Raw genomic sequence first — 16529 nt, 5'->3', positions numbered from 1 at the left:
GCATTAGAATGAGAGTTAGAGTATATCATTTTAAATTCTGTATGTTAAGTAACATTTTTACAGATATTATTCATATGCCATACAATTTTCACATTTTAAGTAAAACTCCAAGTTTTAAAAGGTATATTCACAGAACTGTTTAAACATCTCTAGAAACAACTATAAAACATTTGTTTCTGCCCTCTGCCAAAGAAACTCCATATCCATAAATAGCTACCTGACCTTTGTCCCAGCCCCCCCCCGACCTCTAATAACCATTAATTCCTATCTCTATTTGCTATGCTTTTGTTTATTCTGAATAATGTCATTTTCTATAATTATCATTTCATACATATATACTATTAAGTTACTATATAACATTAAGTTGTTTTTCTATGTGAAGCATGATTTATGGTAACTTTTCACTTAGAAGAGATAATTTAAAGGTGGGTGTGATGTAAGAACTTTAATATTTTGTTGCATTTATTTATTTATTTGTGTGTTCATGTGTACACAACACTGCACATTTGGTCAGAGGACAATTCAGGTGTTGTTTCTTTCTGTCATGTGAGTTCCAGAGATTGTACACCAGTCTTCAGTCTTGGTAACCAACTTAAACAGCTGAGCCATCTTGCCAACCTTTCAAAATAATTTCTAAAATCTAACTTGTCCTGGATTGAAAAGTGTTCATTGTTTGAAATGCCATATACTTTCCTTAGAGTTTGTGTTTTCGCATTCAATAATCGCTTATATATAAAAATGTCTGATTTACTATAATGTCGTCATAGCTTTATTGATATTTGCCCGTATAGCATAGTAAATTACGTTTTTCAATGTGATAAAATTTATTTCTACCACTAGAAAATGAACACGTTGAAAAGCCAAGGATTCTGTGGGCACTCTACTTCAATATGAGAGATTCTTCAGATATCAGCAGAGATTGTTATAATGATTTACCATCCAATGTTTATGTGTGCTCTGGCCCAGACTGTGGTCTAGGAAATGATAATGCAGTCAAACAGGTAAGGCATTGGTGTTTCTCAGTTTTGTATTAAGAAATTGGTATACTGGGGTAAGTGAGTGGTTTATCCTCCTGGGAGGAGGGAAAAGAAAACAGTAAAACATCTTTCTTTCTCATTTAATACTGTTTGGCTTTTTTTTTTCCTGTGAACTACAGTGCTACGTTAAATATACTTTTATCAGCTATTTTACCTCCTTGAGTTATATAAGGAATTATAAAGGCTTATTTATGAGTACTACTTTGAGAATAAATAATGAAGATATTAGAAATATATATATTCTTAAAAATGAATTTAAAATGCCTGTATTCTTAAATAATGCTTTTAATAGAAACAGTTGGATTATTGGTGCATATTTTGAAAAAAAATAAATATTCTGCAATAACCTGAGCCATTTCTAGAAGGGTAGAATGAGTAAAGTCTGTAAGATAATTTTATAATGCTCTAATGCATTTCTTAATCTTAGAAAAGAATGAGTGATGTCATTTTATATAATGAACATAACACCATTAATGTTTTGACTCAAGTCAGTGCCCCAAAGCTGTTGTTATAGTTGCCAAGAAGTGTAATAAATCCACATGGGCTAGTCCTAGGTAGAGCTGTGAAGAAGTACCCACTTATTCTAGGCGCCAAAGGTACACTCTGATTCCATTAAGCAGAAGTTCCTTAGGGCATATTACAAAACACGTTTTTTACCTTGATAGGAAAAAAGGAAGAGAAGGTATGCTTTGAGACAAATGTGTAAACTTTTGTCAGATGCTTTTGGCACATCCATTGTTTAGTCAACAAGTAGATAATTTAATATTGTTTTTGTTTTTTAGTAATTTTGTTCTTCATAATTTCATATATGTACATTGTGTATTCTAAATACTTTTCATCTACCCATTCCTATTTCCTTGCCACCCCTATCAGTAATCTCCTTACACACACGCACGCACACACACTACAAATCTCTTTCCCCTATTTACCAGTTTGGGATTTGTTTAATACCCCCATGTAGTTTGGTTAGGGCCAAGTATGTGACTCTAAGTTTGAAACTAACCTTGAGGGCCTGAACTAGTGAGTATGCAACTAGATATTCTGCCTCCCCAATCCTAAATTCTATTGGTTACCAATAGATCAGCAGTGAGTGGTAGACCCCCTCCAGTTCCATCTCCTTCCATACCTGAGAGGTATGAGGGCCCAACTTTTGTGAACATAGCTGCTGTGAGTTCATGGTTGCCATGTCTATATCTTTCTTACTTACAAAATGGTATTTCACATCTTCTTTCCACCCCCTTGTCTGCAGTTCCCTGAGCTTTGTGGAGTGTATGTGTGTATGGGAGGGGTTGACTCTAAGACCACAGACGACCATGGATTCAATTATGTTATCACCAGTAACAGTGAGTTTAGTACCAAGTGGTCTTACTGAAACTTTAAAAATCTCTTTTGGTACAGCAGTAATGCTATGAACAGTGAACCAACTTTTGCCATAATTTTATATTTTATCATTAGAGTCTAATATTGGTCCTGGAAAATTATGCTAGGTCCTGAATGATGTCAAACGTACAGGGAATTACAACTCTTACCCATAGCTCAAGATTTGCCTTGTTTTAAACCAAAATAGTTGAATTTTAAAATAAGAACTTACAAGTGCTTTTGTGAGCTATACTGCATACTAGAAGATTACAGGTAAGGGGCTATATTTTTATGCAGTAATTTGCTTCACAAAAAGATAACTTTCATGGGTTATATGAAATATAATGAAGAAAACACCATTAATGTTTGTTTGAATGCTCATTAACGTGTTACATATCATATCCACTTGAGGAAAAATATGCCTTCTTTAAAGAGCCTCAGTAATATTTATAAATTGCCAATTTATTCAGATAAATTGAGCTCTAATTCCAGTATATCATCATGTGGTTATCTCAGTCACCTATTGGCAACTTCTGTTTTCTAAATAAGGAAGTTATTCATGAAAGCTCTCAGAATATTATCATGGCTTTGCCTATGTAAATGCATAGGCCTCTGCAGAATTGTAATATATTTCTTTTTCAGCTAAAATTATACATTTTAGCATTTGGAAATTTTGCACCTCTTATCTGTTAATGCATAGAGATTGAATATATAGATCTGACTTTCTTGTATATATGTGACAGCTTATGATTTTAGGATGCACTAATGACTTACACACTGATAATACTACTTGATCTAACTTTAGAAGCCACCAGTTCAGTACGTATAGTGACCATGAAAACCTTGTGTGGTGGGACATGATAAATGTGGAGCATGACCATTTAAATCAAAGACAAACACTGCAGATGGAGAGAATAGCATCGTGACCTGCACAGGATGTAAACATTGGGTTTTAGAAAGTCCAAATAACCACTTCTTAGTGTAGCAAAATGTGAGATCTGGAGGTTGAAAGAAATGATAGAAGGTAGGACCAGAGAAAGTAGGCTGGAAGAGGTTATAATGTAATAGTTAGGACTGTCAGTTTTATCTTGTCAGTAATGGGGTGATTTTAAGCTGGGAAGTGGCATAAAGAGAATTTTGTTTTCCATACGCACCATTAAGAGTCGCATAGAGATAGATTATGGTAAGAGGCAGGGTCCTTGAGGCAAGACAACTACTCCGATTTACAAACTGTCTCTTTGACAGATGGTTCCTGCTGGAACTTTGTCAGTGGGGAAAGAACAGAGTTTAAGAAACAGAAAATGTCACACATGGGGGAGGGTCTTGGACCTACCTCAGCTGATTGTGCCGGGCTCTGCTGACTCCCCATGGGAGACCTTGACTTCAAAAATTTGGGGATGGGGGGTGGGTTGAGGGGGACAGCTGGGGGTGGGAAGAGGGAAGGGGGAGTATCTGTGGTTGGTATGTAAAGTGAATGGAAAATTTCTTAATAATAATTAAAAAAAAGAAACAGAAAATGGCATTCCCATGATTTGGCATCTGTTTACATGGGGAAGCAAAGGGGAGAGAGAACTTTTACAGACAGGATGGAAATAGAGGACAGAAGGCCATCAGGGAGAACTGAGGTGTGAAGTAGTAGAGGCCTTGATGTAGGTCTTCAAGCCTCTACAGTAGGAGCCAGGAATCTCTGGCAAAGGCACATACTGAATTCCTAGGATGAAGAGCAAAGTAAGCATGTCTGGTATTTAATTGAGAGATTTGTAGTAGACGGCACAGAGTTAACTGTGATCACTATGCAGCACATTAGATCCACAGCAGTTAGTCATTTTGTCACTAAAAGTGTATATCGTCTGATTACTATTTCCTTATTCCTCCACTTTATACTTCAAGAGACCAGATGTTAAGTGTTCTAACTACGAACATCCAAAATGGTAGCTATGAATGTTTTTGTTTTTAATTAGCATAAAAGGTATTTTGTATCATTGTGGAATTTTCAAACAAAACTTGATTTTTGTCACTCTGAATTTGAATCAGTTTGCTTAATGTACTTTCTAAATCTAAGTTAAGGCATGATTTAGTTCATTTAATTTTGGTAACCATTATACTATGTATCCTAAGATATCACTACATACATATACATATATATTCAACTAAATATTTCAAATTTTTAAAGTATATATATATTAAATATTCTGTTTCAAAATGTGTATATACTTGAAGCATACCTAAAAATCAAATTGCTTTCAAATCCATATTAAATGCAGGAAAATGGCTCTGTTGGTAAAGGTGCTTGCCATGAAAGCCTCCCAACCTGAGCTCAAATCCCAGAACCTAAAGTAGAAGGAAAAAAACAACTCCAGAATGTTGTCTTCTGGCTTCTACATGTGTGCTTTGGCATGCATGTTATACACATATGCAATAAAAAATAAAGAATTCAAATCAACTTTAAAGTTTAAAAGTTTCTGTTATTGCCCTTCCACCAAACTCTCAGGACTACCATCTTTAATCATCTAGTGAAGGTGTCCAGATGGTAAATATTTAGGTTATAAAGCCTGTGTACTCTTCATTGAAACTTCTCAGGTCTGCCATTAAAGAGAAAAGGCAGCTATAGATAGTGGGTGAACTAATGAGAATTGTGTTCCAATAAACTTTTATTTAAAAAAGCAAGAGGTGGTCTGGGTTGGACCTGTGGGCCATAGATGGTCAAGTTTTGGCAAAATAGATGTCTTTGCATTCTGTGGGGGGAATAATGCTCTTGTACACTGTAAAGATTTTTCACTTGAATTGGTTTAATAAAATGCTGATTGACCAGTAGCCAGGCAGGAAGTGTAAGTGGGGCAACCAAACTAAGAATGCTGGGGAGAGGAAGGGCAGGGTCAGGAGAAGCCAGCAAGCTGCCCAAGAACCAAGATGTGAAAGTACTGATAAGCCACTGGCCATGTGACGATACAGAGATTAATAGAAACTGGTTAATTTAAGATGTAAGAGCTAGCTAGTAATAAGCCTGAGCCATAGACCAAACCATTTGTAGTTAATATTAAGCCTCTGACTGGTTATTTGGGAATAGGCAGTCAGGAGAGGTTCCTCCGACTACACTTGAATGTGTATTACAAAGAAGGGAGAAGCAGTATAGGAAAGCAGTGTGTTCTTTAACACCTTAAAATGACTCTTCCTCACCAGTTGCCTAGAGTAGAAGCTCCCTTGCATGACACAAAGCTTTAACAGTGAGGTGGATTATTGTGACTTGGCCATATTTACTATCTGTTTATTAGCCTCATGTTTGCTTTTTGATTCTCTTACCTTGTTCTACTAAACTAAGTCACATATACTGGTTAAAATCTGTTTACATAAGTTTTTAAAGATGTGATTTTTTAGATAGTGCCACAAATGCACATACATTTTAAACTGATGTCCAAAAATTAATTCGTCCTTTCATCCTTGGCTAGGCAGAAACACTTTTCCAGCAAATCTGCCCAAATGAAGACTTCTGTCCAGCCCCACCAAATCCTGAAGATATTGTCCTTGAGGGAGACAACTCACAACAAGAAGCTTCAGAATCCAGTGTCATACAAGAGGCCAGCTCAGAGACTCCCAAGGAAAGTACAGACCTGGGAAACCCAGAGGAGCCCTCTGAGTAGTGCATATGCATCGGACTTAATATGCTAACTTGGAAATTCTTCTTGGTTTCATAGTCTTCTTGATGGAAAGAATATATGAAATCTTTTAGAAAACAACAACCAATAGGCAAAATTACAAGAAGAAATGAGTCCCAGAAATTTAAAGGGGAATTTTCTTCAAAGAGGGCATTTCCAGGAACATAAAACACGTGTAAAGCATATTGACTTGCCTGTTTTAAGATAACAAACCTGTAAGATTAGCAGATGAAAAATATAAATGGACTGATTCCTGGGAATGTAGCTATGATGTGAAAGGGATCCTATGCATAGTTAGTAATTATGTGGTGTTCACATAAATTTGTTTGCCACTTGGGATCTTTTTTGTTGAAAGCCACATCTGGAGAGTCAACTCACATACTTATTTTGATTATTTGAATTATATTTTCATTCTGGGTATGATATAACAGATAAAAGGATATGTAAATACAATAGAGTAAAGCTAAGATATCATAATCTGGCCAGAAGCCTATATTTGGGGTAAAAGTTGGTTTTATTTTCTATGTTAAGAACCAAAAATGTCAATACTAAGGTGTTCAGATGTTTTGCTAATAATGATTTGTTAGTAATTAGTAATTTGGATGTAATATTATACACGCTGGCTAAAGTTCAAAGATGAGGAAATGTAAGAATGGAAGCAAACATTTGGAAAAGGTCCTTCATGATTCTACTAAATCAGAGTAACTGAAGCACGAACCTCCTTGTTCCCAGAACTAATTTCATTATGGCTGTGCTACTCAAAATATTAGGCAAATTGTTTAACTTCTTATCTTCAGTTTCTCCAGATTCAAAGTGGAATACTATGCTTACTATGTCAGAGTGGTTATGAGATAAATGCAGCACCATCCTTACAATGGTTCTTCTGGAAAAATACTGTTTTGGAACTTTCTCATTGATTGACCTGTGGTTGTATATCAAACAAACCTCATGATCACAGTGTTATATTTATTGTGTGAAATTTTTAAAATGCAAGTCTGTTTCCTCATTAGTAACAAGTGGAATGGTGGTTTTTAAAGTCTTAGAAATACTTAATAAATTCATATTCCTCTTCTGGCAACTAAACCTGAAACCATGGAGAACTGAACAGAGTATAACAGTTAATAAACTGTAATACACACTTTACATGAAAACATTAGGGCTATATATTGGCAGCAAATCTATTTGCAATGCCTGCATTTAAATTTCTCCAAGCTCTGGTGGTCTACTTTCTTTGAGCAATAGTTTGGACCTAGAACTACCTGTAAATAAATAAACAATAAATAAACCCAGTGCTTCCTGTCAGTGAGCAATGGCTCCAGTGAAAAGCATGGAGTTCTCCACATGCAGCTAGTTCCTGGCCTGGCCAGGTTTCAGGGAAGATTTCAAAGGAAGCTCCCAGCAGAGTCTTAAGAAATGGAAAAATCCAAGGAATGTTGCTCTTGCTGACCCCTGCAGATTGAATTGAATTTAGGAAGGAGGACAAACACCCCAGATTCCCAGGCTAGTCTTCTCCGACTGCCTGCACCTCCCGCTGTACAGCCCTCTCTCCTCTCTAGTGCCCTTTCCCTTTTGTAATGTCACACAAATCAGGGACAGAATCACATTATAACCTACTTTGTCACAAAGCTTCAGCTCTTCAGTCTGTTGTTGTTTCCTGAAGCCCAACTAGGGCATGCACTAAATGCCAAGTACACACCTGTTCGGCACCAGGTATTGGTCCTGCCTCTCCATGGCAGCAATAGAGAAGTTTCTCTTAGATGGGGATATTCAGTTGGAATACAATCACAATGAAGTTGCACCACTAAAAATGTTGTACTTTGTTATAATCTAGAGTTAAGACCTCCTAAATGCAGCATGCGCATTTACCTAAGGAGACAATTAGGCTAGATAGGTTTAGAATAACTAGAAACCTTTGGACACCGCAGCTGTGTAAATTGTAGAGCAGCAGCAACTATTGTATGCTTTCATGGCCTAGCTAATACTGCAGCTTTTTTCATTCCTTTGATGTCATCCAAACAATCGCGCTTCCAGGTCATTTACTAAATATATTGTTGAAATGCTTCAAGTAGTGGTTAAAAATACCACGAAACTCTTCTTAAAGATTGTAAAGACAGTTCTTCCTATTTCCTCTTGCTTCAGAATGCAATACTAAACATTTGAAGAGCTTTTTCTTGTTTTCTTAATTACTGCCAGTAAATACTTATTTTTGCTGTTTTAACTTCAAAACGATACCAACAACAATCATTAAGGTAATGTTGTAAAACCATAAGTTTAACATAATATGAATAAAATTGCTGTTTTACGTAATGCAAATATTACAGTAATTTAAACTTTAAAAGTTGCTGTTATCAAAGAATTTTTACTTGTATGTTCAAAATATTTAAATATGCATGCCTGTTTTCTTAGTAACCAAAAATCATATCATTAAGTGATTGATATAAGATCCAATAACTAATCCCATGTTGCTTTTGTATATTTTTTCTAGTTGGTGTGCCTGCCCAAGAAAACATAAACAATAGATGTCACTTTCTATTTTTCTAAAGTAAAATGGCCACAAACATGGGTAACTTCTAGGATAGAGGAAATTTCTAAAATACTATCCACAATTATAAAGTTGATTGTTGACAGTTTTAATTTCTGGCAAGGTTGTTTCTAGATTTTTTTTCTGTCTTAAATTTTGTTTTCTAGTTCCTAAATAGTAGCAATCATTTAAAGGAATTAAAACCATTTTCTTGCAAATTACTTATGTACTGTTATTGGTATTGAATAATTTGTCTTTTTGCTCAGTAAACTTTATTATATGTATTTTTAAAAGCATGAATAATAATTTGCACACTGTAACAGGGACTTTTCAGAGGAAATAAAGATTTTTCAATGCCTTTCCACTGTAGTGGCCTATTCTTTCATATTTGAATTTTGTGTATAGGGTAGAGATGCAGCTCAGTGGTAGAGACTTTGCTTAGCAGTGTACCTGCTAGAACTTTGAAGTGTAGATAGCCTGTTATCTAGCACTTCCACTCCTCATAGAAGATTTCCTTAGCTTATAGTCAGCTCTGCATGTGTTTGATTATAACTTAAGTATTCTTTAATAGGAGACTGACTTAAATTAATGTGTATTGATTAGTATAAAATACTAATCCCAAACACCACTTTTAAAAATATATAAATGCCAGGTAGTGGTGGCACACACCTTTAATCCCAGCACTCAGGAGGCAGAGGCAAGTGGATCTCTTGTGAGTTTGAAGCCAGCCTGATCCCCAGGACAGCCATTGCTACACAGAGAAATGCTGTCTCGAAAAACCTAGGGGTGTGTGTGTATGTGTGTTTGTGTGTATATACATATGTATATATATATATGTATATATATATGCCAATAACTAAAAAGATTGTCTTGGATCTGGGTTAGTCTTCTGCTTTTATACTGTTATTAAATAGTTGTCCACTGTGTGTTTTATTTAATTTGCAGGCATTTACCTACCCATAGTGGTAAATTTGTATGGCAGATTATCAAACTTTGAATGGCTTTGGTTTAACTTAACAAAATGTTCTAGAAACCAATATTAATGTCACTATCAAGCAAAAGCAGATGGTAGTTTATCCTGAGATCAGTGTTACAGAGGGTTGTGAGGCATAAGCTATGACTTTACAGTACATTGAACACCTACAACCTGTTTTTGCATCTTAGAGAAAGAGAATCCAAAATCTTTTTTCATGTTTGGTAATGAAAACTGGAAATGCTTTTCTCTTAGCTGTTTGAGTCTCTAACAGCTTATTTGCAGTAGGAAAAATAATTGCTTCCATTCTTTGTATGCAGAAGTAATTCATTAAGCTATGTTTTTTTAAACAAAATAATCAAAGAATACTGATATTTTCTGTCAATTCCAAATAGTTCATGAAGCTCCTCAGAATGTATTCAAAAGCTAACCAGAATTCTTACAAAACTGGCAATTTATCTGTAAGATTATTAATAAATCAAGACTTTGAAAGCTAAGGTTGATTGAATTTTTAAACAAGTAGCTGTGTTATCCTTCAAGCACCATGGAGCTCATAGAGTATTAACACTCTTAAAAAGTGCTTTGATATGTTTGAATTCTGTTTAATAATAGCTGTTTAAAGCACCAAGCAGCTTAACACTCGGCTTTCCAAGTCACATTTTGAAGACCATGTTCTTTCCATTAATGCAGTTTTGCTGTGGACTCCAGTGAGAAGTCCTTCCCCTGCAAGTTGCTGTGTCTGCTCTATCTGATGATGAGGGTTCAGGATTATTTGCCAGGCAATCAGTCATTAGAACTTAAATCCTAGTAGACTGTAGTCTTTTTGCTGATCACTGTAAGAAGATTAATCTGGTAACTCCTATCAATGCTAATAGGACTTGCTTGTGTAAATCCTCTTTCTATAAAGTGGATAATCAAACCCTAAAAGAAAATTAGCTAGTGATGTACACTGTCACTGTTCAAGAAGCAGCACTGAGTATCTCTACTTTGGATTTTCACATGTGGTGGAAAAGCATCAGTGTACCACGTCAACAGAGATTGATAAACTTGAAAGGCTCTTGCTTTTCTGTTTCCATTTTAATACATAATAGAAACTTGTGCTTCTAAGAACTATCAATATAAATTTCTCTCGTATAAGAGGAAACTTATTTGTTTTTGTTGGTTGGTTGTTTTTGTTGTTTTAGGCAGGATCTCACTATGTATCGCTAGATGGCCTCGAACTCAGAGATCCACCTGCCTCTGCCTTCTCAGTGCTGGAATTAAAGGCATGCACCACCACACCTGTCAAGAGTAAACTTATTTAAATTATTTTTTTTGAGAAGTTCATACATCAGTACTATATTTACATCACTTCCACTTCCTCCTGATCCCATGTCCCTGTACACTCTGAAATTTATAACATTTTTAATTATTTTTGTTACATACGCACACACCACAACCTACTGAGCCCCTTTAGTGTTGCTTTTATGTGCTAGCTCTGACCACTTAGAATTAGCCTAACCTATCGGGAAGCTCATCCCTGGAGAAAACTGATTCTCCCATCTCATCAGTCATTGATTGCCTGTAGCTCTTCATCTAGGAGTGGGACCTTGTGAAATTTACCCAGTCGATATTGGTATGTCAAATGATGTTGTCATTTTGCAGGTCTTGTTTAGGCTACTATATAGTTGAGATTTCATCAGTGCAGCATTCCTATCATATCTATAAAACACTTACCTAGCAGCAGGTGTTCTGGTCTACCTTCTCATTCATGATTTTCCATGAGCCTTATGTATGGGGGTTGTGTTGTAGATGTATCATTTGGGGCTGGGCATGGTCCCTAATCTGCATTTGGAGCAGTTATATATCTTTGTAATAGTCTCTGTGTGTTGCAAAAGGAAGCTTCTTTGATGTGTGAGAACTACACTTACAAGTAGGTATAAGGATAAGTCAACTACTTTGGCATTGTTATTAATATGCCAGTATTAATATGCATGAGTAGATGGGCAGCACTAATTGGACACAGGATTATTAAATTTTTTTTTCTTTTTGGTTTTTCGAGACAGGGTTTCTCTGTGTAGCTTTGCGCCTCTCCTGGAACTCACTTGGTAGCCCAGGCTGGCCTTGGAACTCACAGAGATCCGCCTGGCTCTGCCTCCTGAGTGCTGGGATTAAAGGCGTGCACCACCACCGCCCGGCATAGGATTATTAAATTTAAAAAGAGGGCATGACATAAAGATGGGCACAAGATGGAGTGTGGACACTTGGGGGGAGTTGGAGGGAGTTGTCACCACTCTAGAGGTGGTGGGACCTGGGAGAATAGAGTTGATAAATGAGGTGGGCCAAAGTCTCATGCACCAACTTTATTCAGAGCATCAGACAATTTATACTCTGAGGGCTAAAAAAAATTACATGAGTAATGTTCTCATGGGTTCAAGCTGTATACAATTGCAAGGACAAGCCACACATGGCAAAAATATGTTTTTCCATAGAGGCATATAAAGGATAGTTAAAGCATTAAATTGAGTAACAGCAGCAAGCAGTGACAAGTAATCTGAGGTAAACTCCTATTCGCTAAACCTAGGAGGAGCACAAAAACAGTCTAACAATTCTGTGTTTTAAACTGAGGTCACAACACTGTTTCCTCTGAGTGTTCTTACAAGCACTCAGAATTCTCACATGACTACATTCCTGAACACTGTTCCAACAGGGGCCTAGTGGTAGACAAATATGATCAAAATGCATTATTTAAATCTATGGAATTTTCAACAAATAAAAAAATGTTCTGGAAATGTTGAATATTTTAAACCCATATACAGTAGTACTACTCTCTCAGTAGTCAAGGAAAGCTATACCAGCCTGGAGAGTGGGGGATTTGAGACTTAACAGAGTCTATAAGATTGATAGTAGACAAGAATGGTAAGTATGTGTGGGATGACTCATCCCTAACAGGCTTGAGGGCCAGCTGGCCCAAACAAGTAAAAAAGATTCTTTCTGAGAACCAACCTGGGTCTGCCTAAGGGCCTTAGCAACAGCAGCTAAAACATGATCTGGAGATGACCTGGACCAATGAGAGGCAGCCATGTCACACCAGCAGATGCATGTTCATCAGACCTTCCCCCAGGGTGGGGTGGAGGGTATATAAGGCTTGCCTCTTCCTGAATAAACTGAGCTTGTTGCTTCAACATTCTCCCAGAGTCTGTGTCGTTGACTCTGTGCCTACTTGGCCCCCTCCCCCAAAGGGAACAACAGCATAGGACCCTGCCACAAGTATGTACAGGAAAGCCACTAACAAATCAGTATACAAATTGGTTATACCTTTTTATATGAGGGACAGTTTGTCAGTACTTATCAGAACATTTAAGTGCAGATAGCTTGTAGTGGGTAGCCGTTCCAGCTTTGACCTGGAAGTACCACCCCCTTTGAGGCTTCAGTAACTGTCACGCCTACAAGGCAGAGCCAAGAAAGGCCCCCTGAAGACCCAAGATCTGGATGGGCCAGCTCTCTTGGTCCCTGAATCCTGGACTCAGGAGGTAGACTGAGCAGAGTTCTCCAGAGAACACCACTGGACTACGCTTCACACTACAGGCACCAAAACTACACAGAGAAACCCTGTCTCAAAAAAAGAAAGAAACGGGCGGTGGTGGTGCACGCCTTTAATCCCAGCACTCGGGAGGCACAGGCAGGCAGATCTCTGTGAGTTCGAGGCCAGCCTAGTCTCCAAGTGAGTTCCAAGAAAGGCGCAAAGCTACACAGAGAAACCCTGGCTCAAAAAACCAAAAAAAAAAAAAAAAAAAAGAAAGAAGAGAGAGAGAGCGAGAGAGAGAGGAAGGAAGGAAGGGAGGAAGGAAGGAAAATATTCTCTGGAAATTAAAATATCTCAATGTTAAATATGTGATTACAAGCTATAATTGAAGATAAAGCTGTGAGTGAGAAGTTGCCTTTGTTACCTTCCTTTTCTGGGTAGTCAATAATAGTATTAAGTTCTAGCAGTAAAAGCAACAAGGTACACATACACATAAAAATAAAATGTTGAAAGAAAAATGGCAAAACATTTGTTCAAAACCATATCTCCAATAACCTGTAATAGAAGGCCAAAGATAATGAAGTTGGAATTACTATTATAAAACCTGCACTCATTAAACAGCTGTGGATGCCTGCACATGATCAAACCAGTCTAGTGTGGACAGGGAATGGGTAGTTAGTACAGGAGGACTAACTGAGGAGCTGATGAAAGTTGTTGGCTTAAGAGGAGACAAAGACAGATTTTTTTTTAAGGGTATGGGTCTTGTTTGGCCTACCACATGCCAATGGATGGCTCCATTCCCATGAGTATATGGACAACACAAATCGGAACTGGTAGATTATTAAGAAAAAAAAAAGGAGGGCATGAAATTAGGAGAGAGTGAAGGGGTAGGGGGTGGATCTGGGAATAAAGGAAGAAGTGGCAGGTGAATATGATTAAAATACATTGTGTGAAATTCTCAAAAAACTAATGGTGAAAATGGAAGAGGGGAGGAAATCTTAACAGACAATATATCCTGCTTTTGTATATGGGGAAACTCAGGACAAGAGAAAAGAAACCTTAATGAAAGAATGGTGTGACAAGGTGATACTTAAGACTTTGAAGTCAAATCTAAATTTGAACCGTCACTTCCACTTATTCACTGTAACTCTTAACTTAGCAAGTTCTTTCAGTCTCTAGTTTTCAGTTTCCTTGTATGTTGCATGGGGTCCTGGTAGTACTCACTGCAGATGAATTTCGTGTGATTGGATCTCATAAAAACCCCTGGGAAATACTCAGCAAAGTTCCTGGTACATAAAAAGACACTTGTTGAAAGGTGGCATTGGTATTCCATGAGTAAAGACAGAGCCAACATTAGACACAGGTTTCCTAATTATCAGATCACTTTTCTCTCTACAAGGACTGCCACAGCAGTTCTGCCAGTGAATTCTTAATCAGCCAAACCTGCAGTTTCTAGTTTGACCACACAATGGCCCTTCTAGTTACCTGATGTTAGTGGTTCATTTTAACTTGCTAGATGAAAAGTGATAACTATAGGATTTCATCAAATAAGTAGTATTGCAGCCCCCAAGTTATATCTTATAAAGTAAAAGATATTAAAAAAAACCAAGAAATTTGTCTGTGAGACAAAATCAGCAAACATGTGAAATTCAAGCTTTCACTGTACTTGTTATACATTCCACCATTATGCATATTTACAGACCCCCCCAAGCTAACAGTAACTGATGAAATACAGATTAAAATGCATGGAAATAAGTGTCTGGCAATTGGTACTTCAGGCTTAACAAGGGGGATCAAACATGTAGTATCTTCTTGCAAGGAAGTGTGAATGGTAAAGTGCTGTTTGTGTTATAACTTTAACAGACAAAAAATATTAGAGTACAAATTCTATTTACTTTATTAAAAATGTACCATGAGCTGCCTTTCATGGTACTTCCCAGATAGTCAACTGTGTCAAGATGAAGCTGAATATCTCCTTTCCAGCCACCAGCTGTCAGAAACTCATTGAAGTGGACAATGAACAAACAAACTTTGTACTTTCTGAGAAGTTCATGGCCAGTTACTGGTGCTCTGATTTTGAAGAGTGGAAGGGTTCTGTGGTCCAAATTGGTGAGAATGACAAAGTTTTCCCATGAAGCAAGGCATCTTGCCCTATGGCAGAATGTACCTACTGTTGAATAAAGACTGTTCTTGTTATAGACCAAGGAAAACTAGAGAGAGGAAGAACAAGCCTGTTCGTGGATGTATTGTGGAGAGCAATCTGAGTGTTCTCAACTTGGTTATTGTAAAAAAAAAAAGGGGGGGGGCGGGGAGGGTGGATATTCCTGGACTGACAGATACTACTGTACCTTGACTGTTGGGGCCTTAAAGAGATAGCAGAATCCAAAAGCTTTTCAATCTCTCTAAAGAAGATGATGTCTGTAATTATGAGAAAGCCCTTAAAACAAAGAAGGTAAGAAGCCCAAGACTGAAGCACCTAAGATTCAGCATCTTGTTATTCCATGTGCTCTGTGATAGGAACACTGACTTATTCTTCTAAAGAAGTAATGCACTAAGAAAAATGAAGAGGAGGCTGTAGAATATGCTAAACTTAGGGCCATAAATGAAAGAAGCCAAAGTAAACTGCTGTGGATATCGCTCTATATAAATAAAGCACTGATTGGCCAGTGACCAGGCAGGAAGTATAGGCGGGACAAGGTGAGCGGAAAATTGAGGAAGGAGGGAGGAAGGAGAGAGACCAGCTGGAGCCACTGCCAAGACAAGGAAGATGTAAAGTACCGGTAAGCCACGAGCCACGTGGCAAAGTAAAGATTAATAGAAATGGGTTGAATATAAGAGTGAGAGCTAGACAATGATAGGCCTGAGCGAATGGCCAAGCAGTTTAAATAATGTAAGAGTCTGTGTGTTTATGTTATAAGTGGGCTCCGGGACTGGCGGGACTTGGCGGTGGGAGCTGGAGAAAAATTCTCCAGCAACAGTAAACACCAGAACAGATTGCTTCTAATTCTGTGACAATGGAAAGCAATTATTAGGTAAACTTCTCATATAGATCCACTCATATGTATATTTGACAAATTCTTACAGATTGAATGCTGAATTGAGGGATATATATGTATTTTAGATTTTGGTAGTCACAATAATACTTCCAAAAGACTGGTTTACACTTGTATTAAAAGCTAGATATTATTGTTCTTTCAGTTTCTGCGTATCTATCTGATGTCTGATGAATCAAAATTATATTATTATTTAATATTCATTTCTCTGTTTATTATATAGCTAAATATGTGTTAATTTGTGATTTTGAATTAGCTCATTGGTAGTTTCTCAATATTTCACCACCATTATGATTTTTTTATACTCAGTATATTATGCTCTGAACTTTGTATTTAATGTCAATATGTATTTTTCCTATTCATATACACTTAAAACATATTTTCATTATTATGACTTTTATAACATAGTTTGATATCTGGTAGGGTCA

At 37.0% G+C, this 16529-nt stretch overlaps 1 protein-coding gene and 1 pseudogene across 2 annotated transcripts in view; both read left to right on the top strand.

Annotated features, from left to right (window-relative positions):
• The window catches only part of Chm (CHM Rab escort protein), a 161113-nt gene extending 152181 nt beyond the window's left edge, over positions 1-8932 (top strand). The window contains exons 14-15 of one of the 2 annotated variants that reach the window (XM_052734988.1): positions 841-1001; positions 5843-8932. In XM_052734988.1, the coding sequence (XP_052590948.1) occupies positions 841-1001; positions 5843-6034 (353 nt within the window). In that variant the 3' untranslated portion in view covers positions 6035-8932. Of the gene's footprint in view, positions 1-840; positions 1002-2286; positions 3804-5842 lie in introns of those variants that run through there. The other variant, XM_052734998.1, reaches the window with a different exon arrangement.
• Positions 8933-15006: 6074 nt separating this feature from the next.
• On the top strand, positions 15007-16272 carry LOC128116931 (40S ribosomal protein S6-like; annotated as a pseudogene).
• Positions 16273-16529: the final 257 nt, after the last annotated feature.

This window comes from Peromyscus californicus, unplaced genomic scaffold (assembly GCF_007827085.1).
Source record: "Peromyscus californicus insignis strain IS unplaced genomic scaffold, ASM782708v3 Scaffold_10__1_contigs__length_136768540, whole genome shotgun sequence".
NCBI classification, from domain to species: Eukaryota; Metazoa; Chordata; class Mammalia; order Rodentia; family Cricetidae; genus Peromyscus; species Peromyscus californicus.
The sequence above is the reverse complement of the archived record's forward strand: the minus strand, read 5'-3'. Positions and strand labels throughout refer to the sequence as shown.